The following is a 20,000-nucleotide window of genomic DNA, read 5'->3' on the forward strand; positions in this document are numbered from 1 at the left end:
TGACATCAAAACCATGACTGATTTCCTAGATTTCACATTTGAAGTGAATGAGAATAAAATCAGCTTTTTGGATATAAATCTATTTAAGGACAAAGAAACCTCTATGTTTATTAGTAACATTTACAGAAAGCCCACTTATTCTAATGGATTTCTGCATTTTGGGAGTTGCCACCCTATCCATCAAAAAAGAGCTGTAGTGAAGGGGCAGATGGTTAGGGCTGCAAGGATGATCACCAAAGATGAAGATTTCCATAAAGAATGTGGTAATTTGACCACCATGTTTGTCAACAGGGGGTACCCTGATTCACTTATTCTGGAAATTTCATCTGAGGTTAAACTCAAAAGGGAATCTGGCCATTTTAGGCCCATTCTTAACAGAATAGGGCCGGATTTGATGACTAACCAAGACACGGCTGGAGACCTGAACAGAAATGGCAAAGAATCTGATATAGGGGTTAGGTTTTTGTGCACGTTCTCCATTGACCATCATTTTATTAGGGGAATCTTACAGAAAAATTGGGCGAACATAAAGGAAGACACAAATTTACACCATCTGTTGGGAACAGCACCTAGTATAGCCTTTAGGAAAGGATTTAGTTTAAAAGCACTACTGGAAATGAACAGAAACAGTCCGTTTTTTAAAAGAGTAAGGTTCCTTTCTGTTTTTAACATACAAATATATCTTTTTGTATTTATTGAAAGTAATCAGTTGACAATTGTTAATTGGTTGTTTGCATCCTATTTAAAGGAGCATGTTGTAACCATTGACTGTTTTACTTTTGTCTGAGGAAGGAGAGATAGGATTCTCTCCGAAAGTGCTTGTGGTTAATAAAAGCTCTAACGTTACAGTTTGCGAACTTAGTTGCTTTTTCTCCATCTGACAGTTCCATTTGGTCATGGATTATTACTTTGCTATACATTTGGTACACGCTTAGCAGCTTGTTTCCCTTGGTATTTTTGTGTTTCAGCAGTTTGTTGGGTCTTTTGGAAACATATATATATATATATATATATATATATATAGATATATATATATATATATATATGTGTGTGTGTGTGTGTGTGTATATATATATATATATATGTATATATATATATATATATATATATATATATATATATATATATATATATATATATATAGATATATATATATATATAGAGGTATCCTACATTTGGTCTAAATGCATGTTGGTCAACATCTGTTTAATTGACCTCTTGTGGTCGACATATGCAAATGGTTGACAGGTGTGTAATATCGACAATCCCCGCGTAGGAAAATATTTCCTTTTCCCAGGGATTTTGCAGCTGGGAGTTAGTATATATAATTAGCAGGGTGTGTGGGGGCGGTGTTATTTCTTTGTTTTTATTTTAGGAATACTGCATGTGCTGACGTTCTTTCTCAGCACATGTGCAGTAGCGTGTCTACATCTGGTTTGCTGACCTTAATGTTTCTGAGGTAGACATATGTGCTGCTCGACATAATTAAAATAATTTAAACAGCATAATATTGAGAGGATCATTATTGACAACAAAATTTCTAAATTCAAAAATATTTCGGCACAACGTTTTGACAAAATATAACTGCATCCCAAACCAATGTTTTTGCAGTAGAGAAAGCCTGCCTCCTGTACCCCCACAGTCCCTGCTAATTATGTATACCAACTCTAAGGTCACAAGTGCGGACAAGCCATAAATCCTTCCCTAGTCATCTTAATCATCATCATCATCATCAACTCCCTTTTATCTTTTTCTACATGGTGTGGAGGGGGGGTCATGTCAACTGTTAACATCTGTCTTGATACAGTGCTACTGTCCTACATTTTCAACAGTCACGCCTGACTGTTACGGGATCTTCTGCCATGCAATCTATCCATCCATCTCTTTGCTGGATGATCTTATTTTCTCTAGCCTTCTTCCTGCTTCACTGATTGTATTCTGCTTTCTCTACACATGTCCAAACCACAATAATCTGTTCTTTTTGTCCTTCTCTGCAGTTAGTGCTAATTGGGCTTCTGCTCTGATGTCCTAATTTATTTGTCTGTTCCACAGTGTGCATCCTATCACCCATCTCGGGCACTTCATCCCCATCATCTCTAGCTTCCTTAACTGCTTTGCTTTTATTGCCCAGGTTTCCGAACCATACAATAGTACTGGACACAACACTGTTTTGTACATCTTTCTTTTCAGTGTCTTTGGCATTCTTCTGTCATGCAGTGTACCTGACACTCTGTGCCATTTAGCTGCAGTTCCTTTAATTCTAGTTTTGACCTCCTCATTCAGACTTCCATTCTCCTCAAACGTACCTTCCAAGCAGTTGAAGATGTGAACTGGTTACACTATTTTCCTTTCTTTCTCAATTCTCCACTTCTGATTTCCCCCATTTGCTGCCATTTCAACTGTCTTATGTGTACTTAGTTTCATCCCATGTAACTTCACTTTTGCATTCCATTCTCCTGTCCTTTGCTGATGTTCTTGTTCAGAGTCTGTCTGTAGTTCTACATCATCTACATACGGCAACTTTGTTGATATTCCCCCCTGAGACATGTTTGCCAATCTAGTCCATCACCAAGATGAACAGCAGTGCCCTCAGAGCTGAACCCTGATGCACACCTACTCCCACTGGGAACCCCTCTGAGTCCAAACACTGTCATACCAGTTTCCTTGGGTCCTCGTACACAGTCTGCACTAATTCTCCTGATGTTTTTGGGCTTTTAAACCATTGCAGGACTGCCCAAATCATTTTTGGGGACTGCCATATCAGGGTATTTGTTTGGGGAATCCACTCATCTCTGTAAGTATTGGCACAACATGATTTGGTTACACTAACTTCCATAGTATAACTGATTTTGTAGATATTTTGTGTTTAGATAATTTTCTGTTGATATTTTGCTATCAGTATTGTGCAGTTTACATTATTTTAACTATGGTAAAAACAAGAGCAACCAGTTCAAACACCAAACTTGAGAAAAAACAAAATAAACTGGTAGGCAGTCATGGCGTAAAATCAACTTTAATAAAACAACAGCAGCAAAGAGTTAAGATAAGCGCTTTCATACCAAGGTAGGTACTTCTTCAGATCTAACTTACAAGCATTGCAAACAACCATTTATTAGTGTCTGAGGTCACGTGATTTCAACAAAGGTTTAATTGGTACAAAGTCATTTAACCCTTTCCCATTTGTAGCCTGCAATAAAGTCAAACGTGATCTTTTGCCTTATCATGCAACAATAGTTGCTGTTGTCATATAACATCCAACACTTTTTTGTGCTTTAATGTCTACATACCGTAAATATTTTTATCTGTACTGAAGGTGTATTGACACGAATATTGACTTTGCTGTTTGATTACTATGTATGCATATTATTTGTCAGATATCTCTCTACATCATTGTTGATATGTGTAGTTTTATATTTATTATGGCAATTATTTTGATATTCATTCTTTATGTTTATGCTTTATTGTCTTCTTAGCTTAGATATTCCTGGCCATCAAATGTTATAAATCATAAATAAGTCCAATTAGCACCAGGTTCCTGCCATATCTTGTGCTTTCTTGTAAGTGTTTGACTTTGATGTTTTTTATTGTGTACTGATTGTAATAAATGAGTTTCCCAGAGTAAGTAATTGGCCTCATGAAATTGCAAGATGATCTGTCACTTGTGTCACAGAAGGGAACATCGCACATCCTCGGCTGACTATATAGATGTTTAGTTTTCCTTTTCTGCATGATGCAAACCTAACAGCAATGCAGATTTTTGTTCTCGTTTTACTGCATTTCATCGAGTTATTGCAAAACTTTGGGGTTATGTAGCATGACTTCAAAATGGCATTCTGACTTGAAACCTCCAAACTTCCTACCTCGATTCTTTGGTGTAGACTCCTTGAAGATCTAGCGCTCTCTGTTAGGTTTTTGAAAGTTGACAAGAAACCATCAAATATGATGGTCAGTAAACAATGCATTATTCTTACTTTCATGTAGCCAGGTAAACAAAGACCAGGTCTTTACAAAAGAGACCAAGAAGCTCATGTAAGTCTATTGTCTTGGAGGGGAACATTCCTCACTATATCCCCATGTCAGATTTTCCCCCATACCTACTGAACTAATGTATAACAACTCTGAGTTTGCAAAAACAATAAAAATCAGGAATGCATCTATTCCCTCACCTTCATGAATGTGTGTTGCGAAGAGTTGTTATATGTTTTTCGGGGTATTAGGATACAGCAGGAGGGGCGGCCACACGGTGATGCAGTGATTAGCATTGTCGCCTCACAGCAAGAGGTTCTCCGGTTCGATCCTCGGCTGGGGTGCCTTCTGTGCATAGTCTGCATGTCCTCCCTGTGGTCACATGGGTTTCCTTCACATCCCAAGGACATGCTGTAGGTGGATTGGACACTAAATTGGCCCTAGCGTGAGTGCATGCGTGTGTGTGCCTTCCGTGGAAGGTTGGGCACCAGGCTGGCAACTCGACACTGTAAAACTCTACTGTCAGTCATGAGCGGACAGGTGATCTGCTGTGGCGACCCCTAACTGGGAAAAGCTGAAAGAAGAAGGAGGATACAGGAGGAGCTTGCATCCTTAAAACAAAAACATGTTTAAATGTTGTCTTCTCTGACTTTTAGCCTGCACTATTTCTATTCATAATTTTTCCTAAATGCCATCAACCAGAGAGTGGTACATGGCATGGTGTGCAACACTGGTTTACTCTAGTAGGGGAAAAGAATGTCATTTTATAAGGTAAAGATTCAGTAATTTTGAGTAGACCTGAATATTTAAGACCAAAACTGAAAATGCATTTGAACACTGGTGTAATAAGGTTTTTTGATCCCTCCTTAACCGGTTCCACTTGAAATCATCGAATTACCATTTCATCGAATTGCAAATCATCGAGACCAAATCGTCGAAAACTCATTTCATCGAATCTCAAATCATCAAAAACTATAAAGCAACTACAAATAACATCCCAGACACTGTTTACCATGTTTATGCAGGGGTGCAAGCCCCCCTGCACCCCCCCATGTGGGGGGCTCTGCCCCCCACACCCCCGTAATAAAATATACCAACTCCAAGGTCGCACTACAGTGGGGTTAGGAAATAACCTCTTTCCTCCACTGTAGTGCAACCTTGGAGTTGGTATATTTATTTACAGGGGGTGTGGGGGGTGGAGCCCCCCACATGGGGGGTGCAGGGGGGGCGTTCACCCCTGCATAAACATAGTAAAAACTTTGTGGAATGTTATTTGTAGTTGCTTTATAATTTTCGATGATTTGAGATTCGATGATATGAGTTTTCGATGAAATGAGTTTTCAACGATTTGGTCTCAATGATTTGCAATTCGATGAAATGGTAATTCGATGATTTCAAGTGGAACCCCTTAACCTACATATGAAAAAGTTATATTAGTTTGTATTTCACAAATTGTAGAGATTGATGTTTAACGTGAGTTGAATTCAGTTGCCTCTCAGATAAAGAGATCAAACTGCTGAAATCTATGTAGAGATAAAATCATGCAAAAATAATTTTCAGGATGGGTCCAGCTGAACATGAAGTACTCTTCCTAGGCAGACGGCATCTCAAAAAAATTACTTTTATCATTTGTAGAGTTCTTCCCTCTTGCTAACTGAAAATAACTGTAATATAACTGCATCATAATCATAGCTTCAGTCTCTGTTGAGTGCATAGTAAACTTAGCTTCAGTAACTGTATTTGTGTATCTGTCTGTGTGTCTCTCTGTCTATTTATCCTTTGCTGACCAGATTAGTCCTACTGGGCTGATGGCCTCTTTTCAAGGTGACCCACTGTGGTATTTTGGTGGCCACGGTGGTGCAGCGGTTAGCATTGCCGCTTCACAGCAAGAGGTTCTCTGGTTCGATCCTCGGCTGGGGTGCCTTCTGTGTGGAGTCTGCATGTCCTCCCTGTGGCCATGTGGGTTTCCTCCCACATCCCAAAGACATGCTGTAGGCAGATTGGACACTCTAAATTGGTCCTAAGCGTGAGTGCGTGCATGTGTTTGCCTTCTGTGGAAGGTTGGGCGCTGGGCTGGCAACTCGACACCATAAAACTCCACTGCCAATCATGAGCGGACAGGTGATCCGCTGTGGCGACCCCTAACTGGGAAAAGCCGAAAGAAGACGTAAGGGGAAGTTTGGCAAAAGCACCAGGGAAATTTCTATATTAGTTTCCTTTAGGTGATAGCAAAGGGCTGTAACCAGACGTAAGGTGAAGGAGCATGGTGGATGCAGTATGAAAGAGAATTTTGATGTAGGAGTGGCAGATTCACTGTGTGCATCTATCGCAGTGAACAAAATCACAGTTGTGGTGAAAAAATGTTGTAGATGATAGAGAAGGATGAAACTGTTGATGAAACAGTGGTTTCCTGGAGTGATATTACAAACAACTGTGTGTGCAAGAATCTACTGACAATGAAACTGAGACAATTTTTGGGAGTGCTTCTGGGCCAGAATCTGCTGATATTGAAAATGAGACTGTTTTTTGGTGATACTGACAGTTCAGAAGGTGCAGCAGACTGTCACAGTAATGGAGAAACTGCATGTAGCAAAGCATTGTGTTTTATAATCATTTAGTTGTTTTGGGGCTTGAGAGAAGCAGCAGCTGAAGAGTACTGAGCAGAGATGCTCATATGCTCAGGCTGTGAGCTAATCACTTGGCAATATCACTTGACAATAGTGTATACAACAAAAGGAAGGAGGAGACCACTTATGATAATGTTGCAGAGGAATGGCTCTTCTGTAGACAAGTATGTTGTTTTGGACACTGTTGTTACTTCTTTAGGCTTCGCTGTTAAAGACACTAGGGCTAAGTGTAAGTAGTATTATTAGACAAGGGAGAATTGTGAAATATTGGAGGCTGCCAAAAACATGTTTTTTTGGGGGGAGACCACAATTTAGTTCAAGAATGTCCAAATAAATGTGTACAGTTTGGTAGAAGAGGGGATTTAGTTAAAAGTTGTGGGGCAGAATGTAGAAAATGTAATGAAACAAACCATTGTTGTTTGACTGCCCAATGTTATTAGAGTGTGAAATAATTTTTCAAAAAGTAACAACAATAAATGTTGTGGTTCAGAGTGAAAATGGGGAAGTGGACAGTTAAGTAATGAGAAAGAGAAGCAAAAACTGTTAAGTGATGAAGAGAAAGACAAACAAAGGCTGAGTAAGGAGGAAGTGGGTGTACAGAAAGTGAAGTGGAGCAGGAATGGTAGCACATAACATACCTGCACATAGTAAATATGAAGTATTACAAAAGGGTGTAGAGGAAGGAGGGGATAGTATGGAGGAAAAAGGTGGTGTATGTAATGGAAACTAAAGTTCGAAAAAGAAGGTTGAAGTTAAAAGAATAAAAAAACTGCAACAAAATTGTATAAGAGCTACATTTAGTAGACAGTCTTTACCATTATCCTACCAAAGGAGTTTTGTTTTACGTATTAGAGAATTTAAATCCAGTTTTCAAAAATATGTGTCTGATTCAGCAGATATAAAGCAATGCTGCACAACAAAAATATTATTATGGTCTTCCCAGCACAAATATGTCATTTGTTGTATATTCTTTAGATAATGTTAGGAACGTTGCTAAAAGAAAATGCAAGGATGGTTACATACTTACTTTTCCTACATCTCAGGGATCTGTTTTCTGTACTTATGCTACAGAAATAATTAAAGCACAAGCCACTGTGAAAATGAAGCTGCAAGGCATCAGGAAATTGTGTGGCATAGTTTTTAACTCTCCATGATTTGTCTCATATTTTTGTTGTGTCGCTCATAAGATTTTTGATTTTCTGGTAAAAAAAACTGAGAATTAAATCAGTCAATGCCAGGCATCACTATTTCATTACATGCTTTGTGTTCATTGTCCCTTACTTTGGGCCTTTGTCTCTCATTATTTTTGGTTTTATCCCTGCTTCTTGAATAAATTACTTGAGAGCTATGGTGTCATCCCAAGAGTAGTTGCAAGAGATGCATGCCTACCTCACTGGCAGGTGGAAGTATGACCTCTTAGTAAACATTAAAGCAACTATAAAGGGAAACTAATCATTCAGAGGATTACATTTTCTGTTGTTTTTATTATTTACATGTTTTTCAAAGAATAATTTTGTTCACATTTTGGACACTTGTAAGGCTGTTCACCATACATTTCCATTTTTGTGTAGATTTTTTGCACTAATCAGGTTTTTAACTTTGACTCCTTTTGAAAGTTTCATTGTTTCCTTGATAATTGGTTTTTGTAGGATCTCTAAATGACAGAAAATGTTAAAAGTACTTAAGACACTGATTAGGAGTGATTTGTGAAACTGAAGACCTAAGTTTGAATTCTATCAGCTCTTACTACCGTACTGTGCAATATCGTGTGAGTCGTGCCTCTTGAAATTCCACTCACCATAATGGTAATCCATGGAACGGCAGAACTACAGATGTGAAAGGTTCATAGCTGTGTGTACAAGGCTAATGGCCCTGGAGCCTTTACAAACCTAGCCCATAGGATTACCCTGACATAGTGCCACCTGACCTTAGTTCCCAGTGCCTCTGTCGAGTAGAGCCACTGGAGTGATCCCTGGGGTGAATTTTCTATTTCCCATCCACTTATCAAGGTTTCTCTTGAAGAGGGCCAGTGAGGTGCTCTATTTGACATGTATGGGAAGTCTATTACATAGCAAGGGCAGTCTCTGGGTTATGAACCTGCCCCTCCAGCACCTTCTGTTGATTGTGGTAATGAGGTTGAGGTCACTGGAGCGTGTAGTGTGGAGGGATTGTCATTTCTTTAGATGTAGCATTTCTAACAGAGCTGGATCAGACATGGCTTTGTATGTCAAGCAGAGATCACCTCTAAGTAGGTGATATGAGACAGAGAATAGTTGGAGTTTTTTGAGTCTGTCCATATAGGACAAGTGTTTAAGACCTAGGATGCTCTTTCTGAGGTACTTTTGCGGCCTCTCCAGTTGTTGCAGGTGTGTAGTGAGGTACATGCCAAAGGGGCATTGTACTCGATGATTGGCCTAATGAGGGAAGAGTAGAGGGAGACCATGACCTCTTTCTTCCTGGATGTAAAACCCTTAATAATGAGATGTGCCACATAGAAGGACTTTCTGACCACAGTGGCAATGTGGTGGTCAAAAGAGAGGCTGCTGTCAACCTGTGTTCCCAGATCTCTTATAATACCTTCTGTGTTCAGTGGACTACCATTGATGTGGTAATTCACAGAAACCAGGTTATTCCCATAGGGGATGATGACACATTTTTGGCATTGAGCTTAAGGCCATGGTTCTGACACCAGTCGTTGGTCTAAGTGAGACCTTTCTGTAGGATGTCAACATCACTTGGGGAGTTAGTAATAGCTCCCAACTTGCAGTCGTCTGTGAACTTTGTCAGCCAAAGACACTTTGTGTTGGCCTGGACTTCAGAGAAGTAGATACCAAACAGGAGAGGAACCAGGACCGAACCCTGTGGGACTCCACTCGCAACTGGTCGGCAGTCTGACTTGGAATCCACTACTTTCACACCGTGGGTTCTATCTGTGAGCCAGTTTGCAACCCACCTAGTGATATAGGGGTTGATGCCTAGCTTAGTGAGTTTTTCTATGATTCCTGAATGGGGAATGGTATCAAACGCCTTGGCCAGATCAAGGTACGCTGTATGAACCACCTTGCCTTCATCCACAGCTCTAGTGACTGACCCAAAGAAGTCCACCAAGTTGAGCAGGCATGATTTACCCTTCACAAAACCAAACTGTGTAGGATCCAGAGTTTGGAGATTCCCTATATCCTTGTTTATTAGGTCCATGAAGATGGGTTCTATAGGTTTGCAAATCAGACTCGTCAGGCTAATGGGGTGATAGTTTCCAGGGTCTGTAGTTGCTCCTCCTTTTTGGACAGGGATGACTGTAGTAGTGCGCCATTCAGTAGAGACAAAGCCTGAGGTGAGGCTGTGATTGAACATTGCACACAGGTGAGTTGCCAGTTCACTCTGTAATTCATGTAGAACACAGCCAGGGATATTGTCAGGTCCCATGGAATCTGTATTCTTGGCTGTGGACAGTGCTGTTTTAACCTGTGCAGCAGTAATACTGGGTGCCTGGCAATCTACTGATATTGTGATTGGTCTTTTGTGGGGGGGGGTGGTAAAGTTGGCACTGAATCTGTCAGCCACTATACTGGCATTATCTGTATTGGCATTATCTTTTGACTCGGTATAGGAGGTACCACTATGCAGTAGCTAGGAGCAAATCTGGGTATTGCCATGGAGATTCTTTGCATAACTATAGAAGGCCTTGTGGTTGTCTTTACTATCTGCTGCAATTCTGTTTTCATAGCTAACTTTAGAGGAGTTGATGAGGGATCTCAACTTTTTGTTGAGGCTGATAAGGGAGTTTTTTCAGTCTTGGGACTTCACCTTATTCCGCATCAGTTTCCCCATTCTGTTGTAGAGTTAGTTTATGGCAGGGGACCACCAGATTGGCTTCCTTTTTGTGGAGGAGAGGTAAACATATATACTAAATTTTTGGTTGTGGGAATCATTTTTTGGAGGAGAGGCAAACATATATACTAAATTTTAGGATTGTGGTAATCCAGGAGTGCCCCCATCCCAATTTTTTTTGGGGGGGTTAGTATATGTATGTGTATATGTATGTATGTTTTTAGGGGTGACAGTGGTTGGTATTATAGGTTCATAGGTAGGTACTAGGCTATCGGCCCAAGGGCCTAAGTAAGCCTAGCCAACAAGGTTCCCTGGCTTATGCCACCCAAGAAAGTTATTTTCCTGTGCCTGTGTCGAGCAGAGCCACAGAAGTGGTCCCGGGGTGTATTTCCTATTTCCCATCCACTTATCAAGATTTTTCTTGAAGAGTGCTAATGAGGAACTTTGCTTGACATAGATGGGTAGCTTGTTCCAGAGTATGGGAAGTCTCTGGGATAGGAATCTAGCATGTCCTGTTTATTGTGGTGACAAGGTTTAGGTCCCTAGAGCGTGTAGCTCAGAGGGATTAGGATTTCTTTAGGTGTAGCATGTCCAACAGATCTGGGTTTGACATAGCTTTATATGTTAGGCAGAGATCACCTCAGAGTAGATGATATGCTATGGAGTAAAGCTGGAGATTTTTGAGACGGTCAATGTAGGGTATCTGTTTGAGGCCAGTAATCCTCTTTGTGAGGTATTTCTGTGGCCTTTCCAGCTGCTAAAGATGTCTTGTGAGGTACATTTCAAAAGGGGCATTGTACTCTATAATGGGTCTAATGAGTGTCGAGTAGAGGGGAACAAATTACTTATTTTTTCCTAGATGAGAACCCTTTTGTGATGAGGTGTGCCACGTAGAAGGATTTCCTGACTACAGTGGTGATGTCATTATCAAAGGAGAGACTACTGTCCACCTGGGTCCCCAGGTCTCTTATCACACATTCAGCATTAAGTAGACTGCCGCCTATGGGGTAGTTCATGGGTACAGAGTTTTTACCAAAAGGGATGACAATGCACTTTTTGGCATTGAGCTTGAGGCCATGGCTCTGACACCAGGCATCTGTCTCATTGAGGCCCGTCTGTAGGATGTCCACATCATTTGGGTCTCAACTATGGCTCCTAGTTTGCAGTCATCTGCGAACTGCATTAGCCAAAGTCCTTCTGTGTTAGCCTGTACTTCAGAGAAGTAGATACCAAACAGGAGAGGGCCCAGAACTGAACCCTGTTGTACTCCACTTGTCACTGGTTTGAAGTCATATTTGGAGTGTGCAACTTTTACATTGTGGGTTCTGTCAGTTAGCCAATTGGCATTCCATCTTGTGATGTAGGGATTTATACCTAGTTTAGTGAAGTGAGTTTAGCTATAATTCCAGAATGGGGGATGGTGTCGAAAGCTTTGGTGAGGTCAAGATAGGCTGTGCAAACCACCTTACCCTCGTCTCCAGCTTTGGTGACTGTCTCAAAGAAGTCGATCAGGTTCAGGAGGCATGATCTGCCTTTCACAAACCCAAACTGAGTGGGGTCCAGAGTTTGGAGGTTACCATTGTCTTTGTTTATGAGTTCCATGATGATACGTTCCATTGCCTTACAGACCAGGCATGTTAGGCTAATAGGGCAATAGTTCCCGGGATCAGTGGTGGCTCCCCCTTTGTGGAGTGGGATAACTGTTGCTGTGTGCCATTCAGTGGGTACAGAGCCTGATGTGAGACTATGATTGAACATGGTGCTTAGGTGGGGAGCCAGTTCGTTCTGAAGTTCATGTAAAACGCAGCCTGGGATGTTGTCTGGTCCTATGGATGCTGTGTTTTTGGCTTTAGAGAATGCAGCTTTTACCTGTGTAGTTGTGATTACAGGGACTCTGCATTCTTCCTGTATAGTTATGGGCCCTTTAGGAGGTGAGAGGGGGGGTATTAGCAGAGAAACCTTTCTGGAAAAATGATCTAATTATGGAACAGCAAGTTTTACAATTCAGTATATTTAATTGTAGTCAACAGTTTATTTTTCAGTGTCAGGACCTGCAATTTCAGGTGTTACACTTGTAGATAAACATTATGAGTGTCACTTGACTTCCTTGTGCTCTTAATTGCCTTTAATATAGAGCCTTAAGTGTTCTGGTTGATCACCTGGTTATGAAAATGCAAATAGAAGTAAAAACAAAGTGAATGGGAAAAGAAATTGGGTCATCAGTTCATTTTCCTCGCTATTACAGTATGTTAACTTATTCACTAATTTTCCAGTAACCATTCTGTCAAGACAAGGTCATGGAAAGCAAGACTCTATATCCCTGCACTAACTAGGCACAAGGCAAGGAAACTAATCTTGGGTTGTATGGCAGGACTAAGTAAACTTACAAATAAAAAAAAAATAAAATGTGTAACTTGATTATTCATGCAGTTCAGTGACATTTAAAATATTTAGCATAATCCTTGGTTAGGGTACCTGCTTTATTATCGACACACAAATGTTCGTTAGTCATTTGTTCAGTCTTTAGTGAATAACTACCTTGTTTTATCCTGGGAAAACTGAATTTATGATACTTTGAGATTTCTTACTTTGCCTGAGATGCAGTGACTACAGATATGGTATCTATAAGTAGTGAGGTTCTGGGGGATACAGCCTTCACATTGGTGAATGCATAGAGGGGCTTGCCCCCCCTGCTGAAATGCTTTTTTTAGTAATTTGTTCAATACGAATGCTGTTCCCATTGGAGTGATGTCACCATTTTGTGATTATAATTTTGACTAATGATCTCATTCGCAATTTTATTAGGCCACTCTTGATTGATATCAAAATTCAAAACTGTTAAAAAATATATGTGTATGGCACTGATAAGCAGGGTACAGTTTCTTTAAGTAAAGTGAAGAAATATTTAACTCAAAATAATTACTACTGTTTCAGGATTATCCTTCCTATACAGCTTTCGGCCAAAATCAATATGCACAGTATTATCCGGCATCAACATATGGAGCATATATGACAAACAATAGTGTTGATGGCTCATCATCTGTAGCAACATATCAACTACAGGAACCTCTTCCTGGCCTCACAAGTCAACCCAGCGATCTTCATCCAGGTAAGAAAACATTGTTTAAATATAGTAATGAGAGAACTGTTTTTTTTTTTTTAAATAAAAGCTGTGTCACATTTTAAATCCTTTAGTCTTTTGTTCAGTAGGATTGCCATAGCTGCACTGTTGTTGAAAGAGAAAAGAAAAGAAGTAGTTGGTGCACATTTTACATTTTATAGGTTTCTGGAATAATAAGAGGCATAGCTGGAAAAGGTATATTATATGACACTCAACAATAGCGTGTTTGTTAAATTACTTGTGTCTGGAAGCAGGTTGCCATGCCTGGATTAGAAGATGAATTCGTGTTAGGATGCATTTTGCCTAATGCATTTAAAAATAAAATTTGCTAAAAGCTGTTTTATTTGAACCACACTTCCCTCTACCCTATGTTCCAAGGCTCTTTGTTTTTTTTTTAATAGATTTGCTAACTAGGTAAGTCCATTGGCTACAAGTGTCCCTTTTACAGGGCCGACTCGGGAGCAGTGTCTGGTTAAGTGACTTGCTCAGTCACACATTAGAAAAGTGGAGTAAAAGCACTTAAATTATGCGCCCATTGGTTACAGTAAGAAACTCATTAACAGTTTGAAGCCTTATTGTTCCGAAGTAACTGTTGTATCATAAATGAATATAACTATTTTATTTCTTAGTCCTGTGCAATTCATCTAGCAATTATTTTATTTTTGTTCTTTGCTAATTGCACCTTTCTTCTGTGCCTTGTACTCATGCAGTAACTGAATTTAGACCTTTGAGACAGAGATATAGCTAGGCCATTTGGTGCATGGGGGCGAGTCTGCATTTTGACCCCCCAACCACCTCCTTCAATCTGTGTACCAAGAAAAAGGCTGAAGGTGAAGTTGAGAACTTGAGGTTTACGTTGAAAGTGGGCTTAGTAAAGCACAGTAAAACTAGCATTTATGCATGTAACGAAGATCTCCTGCAGTCATCTGTCCCACATTTCCATTAATCAGTCCTAAGAAATTGCATTTGCAGATAGCCTAGTGTAATGATGCTGACTGCTGATTCATTTCAGACCATACTTTACATTTTTCTACCACTGTATTTTAATCAGAGGTAGTGCTGCATTGTCTTTAATCATGTGAAAGATTAGTTCTATCTGCACGTGCACAAATAAACACACACTGTACATAAAATATTCAGACAACACAAACAATATTGGCTTGCATACACAGAGTTAACGTTATTTTCATATAACGTACTGTTTACTTGTTTATTCCTTAATGTCTGTTGTGTATTTGTGACATCTTAAAGGATACTGGAAAACTGGCATAAGGACTGGTAATTAAAAAGAAATATGAAACTGTATCATTCAATCCCATACCAGTAAATCAACCTCCTGCTGCTGCCGTAACCTTTATTGTTGTTCACAACTCTCAACTGAATATGCACAAAAGTGGATATTTATACTAGTCAGTGTTTTAATAAGTGGGTACTAGTTAGAAAGTAGTCAATCCTATTAGCAGCATTAGTGATTGGTGCATGTTAAGAAGATGCCTATATTGTTGTGGACCATGGAAAGAAATCAGTTTTACTTTGCATTCCTTATCCCTTTTCCTTTGCATGAAAAGCTTGCTTCCCAGTAAGAATGCTGTCTTGTATGAGGTTGTTAATAGCTTCATAGGCATGTACTAGGCTAGCTGCCCTTTTAGACCATTTTAAGCCTAGTCAGTTTTCCTTTCAAATATAAGAATCAATCCTTGTACCTTGTGCCTGTGAGGTAAACACCTTAACCGTTATACCAATTATGTGAACAATATTAAATAATTATACTATGATACTGTATGTTTGCCCCCAAATGCCTCTGAAGGTTTTGTAAATATTTTAATATAGTCATCATTATGGCCATATAGTTTTCCCAGTAGCATTACACACTTCATTTTTCAAACCTGTGTCACATTCCACCTGCTCCACTTATCTATTTTTACAATTTCAATCAATAAAGTACTGAAGACTGAAATAAAGTACCATATATTTGGTTGACCTTTAGTCCACGGTGGTACAGTGGTAACATTGTTGCCTCACAGCAAGAGGTTCTCCTGTTCGATTCTCGGCTGGAGTGCCTTCTGTGTGGAGTCTGCATGTCCTCCCCGCGGTCGAGTGGAAAGACATGCGAGAATGGGCGTACTTTCATTGAAGGTTGGGCGTCGGGCTGGAAACTCGGCACCATAAAAATCGACTGCCAATCATTAGCGGACCGGAGTTCCGCTGTGGCGACCCCTAACCAGGAAAAGCTGAAAAGACAAACAACAACATATTTGGTTGACCTTTATGAACACAATTTGCAGAAGGGCAAACTGCATATACCCAAAAAGGTAGTGTGCAAGATATACAAACATCGAACTTAAAAAGGTGAGAATGTGCAATGAGCGAATGCACAGTGAGATTCGCTTATTGCACATTGGACATTCAGGGGCAGATTGCACTATATTGGGGATCGGGAAATTGTTCCTTTCCCCACTGTAGTGCGATCTCGGAGTTAGAATAATAAAGTAGGGGCTGTGGGGGGGTGCAGCCCCCCTACATGGGGGGTACAGGGGTGTTTCCCCCCCTACTTTACACTTTTTTTTTTTTAATTCGATTTTCTTGTTTGAAAAACAGTGAATCTGCTGTTCGATTTGCTGTTTTTCGAACATGTAGGTGTGTCGACATTGTTAGTTTTGTGGATTAGAGTTGCTCATATGAGCACTTGCCCTTCTGCAAATCGCGGTTATAAAGGTAAACCCATATATTTATCCTCAGTTGTAGATTTTACCTTATATTTTTTGTCTGTTCCTCAAACAATTTTTTTTTTTTTTTTCTAGCAAATACTTGAGGATTTAAGCAACATCAAGCAAGCTGATAATTTGAATGACTGACTTAGAATCACATCCTTCCAAAAATATACACTAATGCAAAACCTCTTATAGCAACTTTCTTATTTTATATATATGTATATATATATATATATATATATATATATATATATCTATATGTTTACTATCTGTAATCCGAATCTGCTTCGGTCGACGATTTAGAATGTCAACCCAAAATGCTGAATCCAGAATGCCGAAAAGTAAACCAAGGCAAAAATTAATCCATTGACAACTGTGATTTGATATATTCGATGTAGCAGGATGTGGCATCACTCACCTCCTGCTATGCACATTAATGTACCATTACACTCTTACACCCCCTGCACATTAAATATACCAACACCGAGATCGCACTACAGTGAGGAAATGGTCTAATTCCCTGTCATACCGCCCAACTGTACCAAATAAATAGTTTTTTACCAAGTTTTGGGGTCCAAATACTGGGGTGCCATGATTCCCGAGTGGCACCCCTACATTTCTGACTTTTTCCCAGCTTTTATTTTTTAATTTTTTTCCCCATTTGTTTTTTTTTTTTGACCTGACATCATCACATGCGTGATGACGTCAGCTCCGTCAGGGCTACCAGCCTGTTGGAATTGAGCTCAAGGTGCTCCGATGCACATTTCCAGCGGGTTATTCAAACGAGCACTATATTCACGTTTTGGAAATTATTCAAACATTATTTACAATGGATTCTTGGCTCCGAGCTTTATTTGAAATGTATTCTTGGCTCAGATGCACACTTATTTGGCGAGTGTGAGTGGGTTATATTCCACGAGCAAACAGCACTTTATTTGAAATTACTTTGGCTCTGAGAACTGGGTGATTCTGGTAAGTGGAAACCACTTATTTGAAATGGCTGGTTCTGGTAGTTTGAAATGGCTGATTCTGGTAGGAGGAAACCACTTGTTATTCAAACAATGAGCTTCTGGCTAACTGAAGAGTGTGTGTGTGTGTGTGTGTGTTTGTGTGTGTGTTTGTGTGTGTGTGTGTGTGTGTGTGTGTGTGTGTGTGTGTGTGTGTGTGTGTGTGTGTGTGTGTGTGCGCGCATATCACTGAGTCACTTACATATCAAAATTGTGTGAGAGAAGATCTTGGAAAGAATTAGTCATTAAAGGCAGAGGGAACAGAGATGTGCTCAAGTCAGAGCAGAGCACCATCAGGAAAGGTATGGATGCACTGATCCTGGTACAAAGGATGACTGGGACAGGGAAAGGAACTGCTCTTTGTGGAAAGGGTTATTACAAAAGGAGGTAAAACTCACTTCTATCCCAAAGGATGTGGATTTACTTGTATATCAAAATTTGGAGCTCCCCTTTAGTAAAATATTTTGAGAACTTTCTTCCCTTATTGTAAAAGCTGAAACATGCCATATGCACTATAATGCTATGTATCTTAATTACTTACTGATGTTTTTGCTTTCAGCTGTGAAGTTTCTTGTACCCATTTTGTGGGCACCTCTATTGTATACATCTGTTTTTCTGCATATAATTTTTGGATAATCATGTACCTTTTCTGTTTGTTGCTTCTGAACCTGGGTTATGCCTGAAAGTAATGTCTAGAGTTCATTTACCCATTTAATAAAGTTAAAATAAGTAAATAAACACTACTGAAATTTAAAGCTAGTAACATGTATACTGTGGAGGCACTTAGTGTTATGCTAAATTAATTGTGCATGCATGAAAACCGGACTAGGTGCTCAAAAAAGAACCAGTAAAGTGTTTCTTGTTTATACGGTCTGGGTATTTTCTAGGGTGTATCTGCATAAACCTTTAATTTTGATTACAGGTAGAATTTTACAAGCCTATATTTAGAAGAGTCTTTAATTTTGTGAAGCAGTAATGTCTTTGGATGACTCAGTCTAACAAAACATGTTATATTAGGTAATTGACTGTGATGTTTGTATGCAGTCACATCCTGCGTACTGGACTTAGATCAGATGGGGAAAAATTTAGTCACATCTTGGGTCATATCTAAGAGCTGAATGCAACCCCCATTTTTAGCACTTATCACTTTGGTATGTGGTATTGCAACAGTATTATATCCCACTGCAATAACTCCATCTGCTGTAAATCAATTGAAATAAAAGTGCTTATACCTGCTACATAGAAACAAGTACTTGGTCCTTCAGAGACTTCATTGACCACAGAAATTAAATATACTGAGAAATATATTTACAAAAGAGACAGGAAATCCCACATTTATGGCACACATCTAATACAGCTAATATCTGATATAACTATGACTATGGTAGAATCAGCCTTGCCAACCTCACACCACCCTCCCACACACACAACTGTGCAACAATGCATGAGTAGGTCATGACAGTGAAAGACTTCCTTCTTTTCAACATGTGTGACAGCTACACATGCCTAAGTCAGCATCAGCGGTTCAACAAGTAGCATGCTCACCTCTGACACTAGAAGATCAGATGGCAGTAGGTTCTATTCCCACCCCAGTTAATTAGACTCCTTTCCATTACTGGAACTACAGTGCAGCAGTGTGGTGTTCTGCACATCTGAATGTACCACCCTTTGGACGAGACTTTAATCTGAAGTCCCTTCTGCCTGAGTTGGAAGTAGCTCAGATAAATACAAAAGATCTAATGGCACTTGTCAGAACATAGGGGAAGCCCCCCATTGTCCGGGCCAACTTTCCTCTAGTTGAGTATCACCTTGTATCTCCCACAAAGAGAGAGTCAACAAAAGGGAAATATAAATAAAGCTAAACCCTTTGCTTCATAGCCTTTATTCCCTTTGAGCATCCTGAAAAAATTACTAAAATCAGGATCACAGCAAATAGTGAACTGTAAACTTGTTTGTAAGGGCTTAGAAACATTAAGTCATGGGAAACCTTTCCTGCTGAGTGTTAATGAGTTAGCACTTTGATTCTACCCCGTGGGAGTAGAATGTGTGTGAAAACTGTTTCCATCACCTTTTGGAGAAGGAGGGAGATTCAAATTATCAGCTTTTGTGTGTGTGTGTGTGTGTGTGTATTTGTGAAAATTCCCCCATTTAATAAACATAGTGGCTAGAGTTACTCAGTGTCAAACCCTGTACCTTGGGTACAGGGTAAAAAGAGCCTAAAGTCCCTAGCCTTCACCACTTCTGAATTACATCCTCATATTTTTGATCTGCTCCTCATAAAATCTGTGGTTTTCAGAATTGTGGCAAATCACTGAAGATTGAATTCACTAAATAATGACAGACATTTGAATTTCAGACTTCATATTCTTCAGAAACTAAATGGTAACACAAAACCTTTTATTTTAGCAATTTTCTAAGTTTATAAAATTAGTATTTGAAATTTGTCCCTATTTGGGGGCTGTATTCCCCCATTATTGGCCTTGTCTGGGTTTTTTGTGCTTAAGAGGTTGAGACTAGCTACAGCTATGATGAGAAGTGAGAACTGAATTCACTAAATGATAGCCATTTAAGTTTCAGTCTTCATATTTTTCAGGAAACTGCTGATTTGGCATAGTGGTATGTTGCTCTGACTGTAGTGCACAGGGTTTTGGATTCAAGACTTGACAGTGAAATGCATTGTGGTAACACAAAATGTTATTCTAACAACTTTCCAAAATGTTTGTTCCCCCCCCCCCAA

The 20,000-nt window shown here is 39.6% G+C and overlaps 1 protein-coding gene across 1 annotated transcript in view; it reads left to right on the plus strand.

Moving 5' to 3' along the window:
• The window catches only part of EYA4 (EYA transcriptional coactivator and phosphatase 4), a 3,122,134-nt gene that overhangs the window by 2,462,203 nt on the left and 639,931 nt on the right, over positions 1 to 20,000 (plus strand). The window contains exon 11 of the mRNA XM_044077094.1: positions 13,359 to 13,533. Within this exon, the coding sequence (XP_043933029.1) occupies positions 13,359 to 13,533 (175 nt within the window). The remainder of the gene's footprint in view (positions 1 to 13,358; positions 13,534 to 20,000) is intronic.

This window comes from Protopterus annectens, chromosome 1.part1 (genome assembly GCF_019279795.1).
Source record: "Protopterus annectens isolate FY-2018-M chromosome 1.part1, PAN1.0, whole genome shotgun sequence".
Lineage (NCBI taxonomy): Eukaryota > Metazoa > Chordata > Ceratodontiformes > Protopteridae > Protopterus > Protopterus annectens.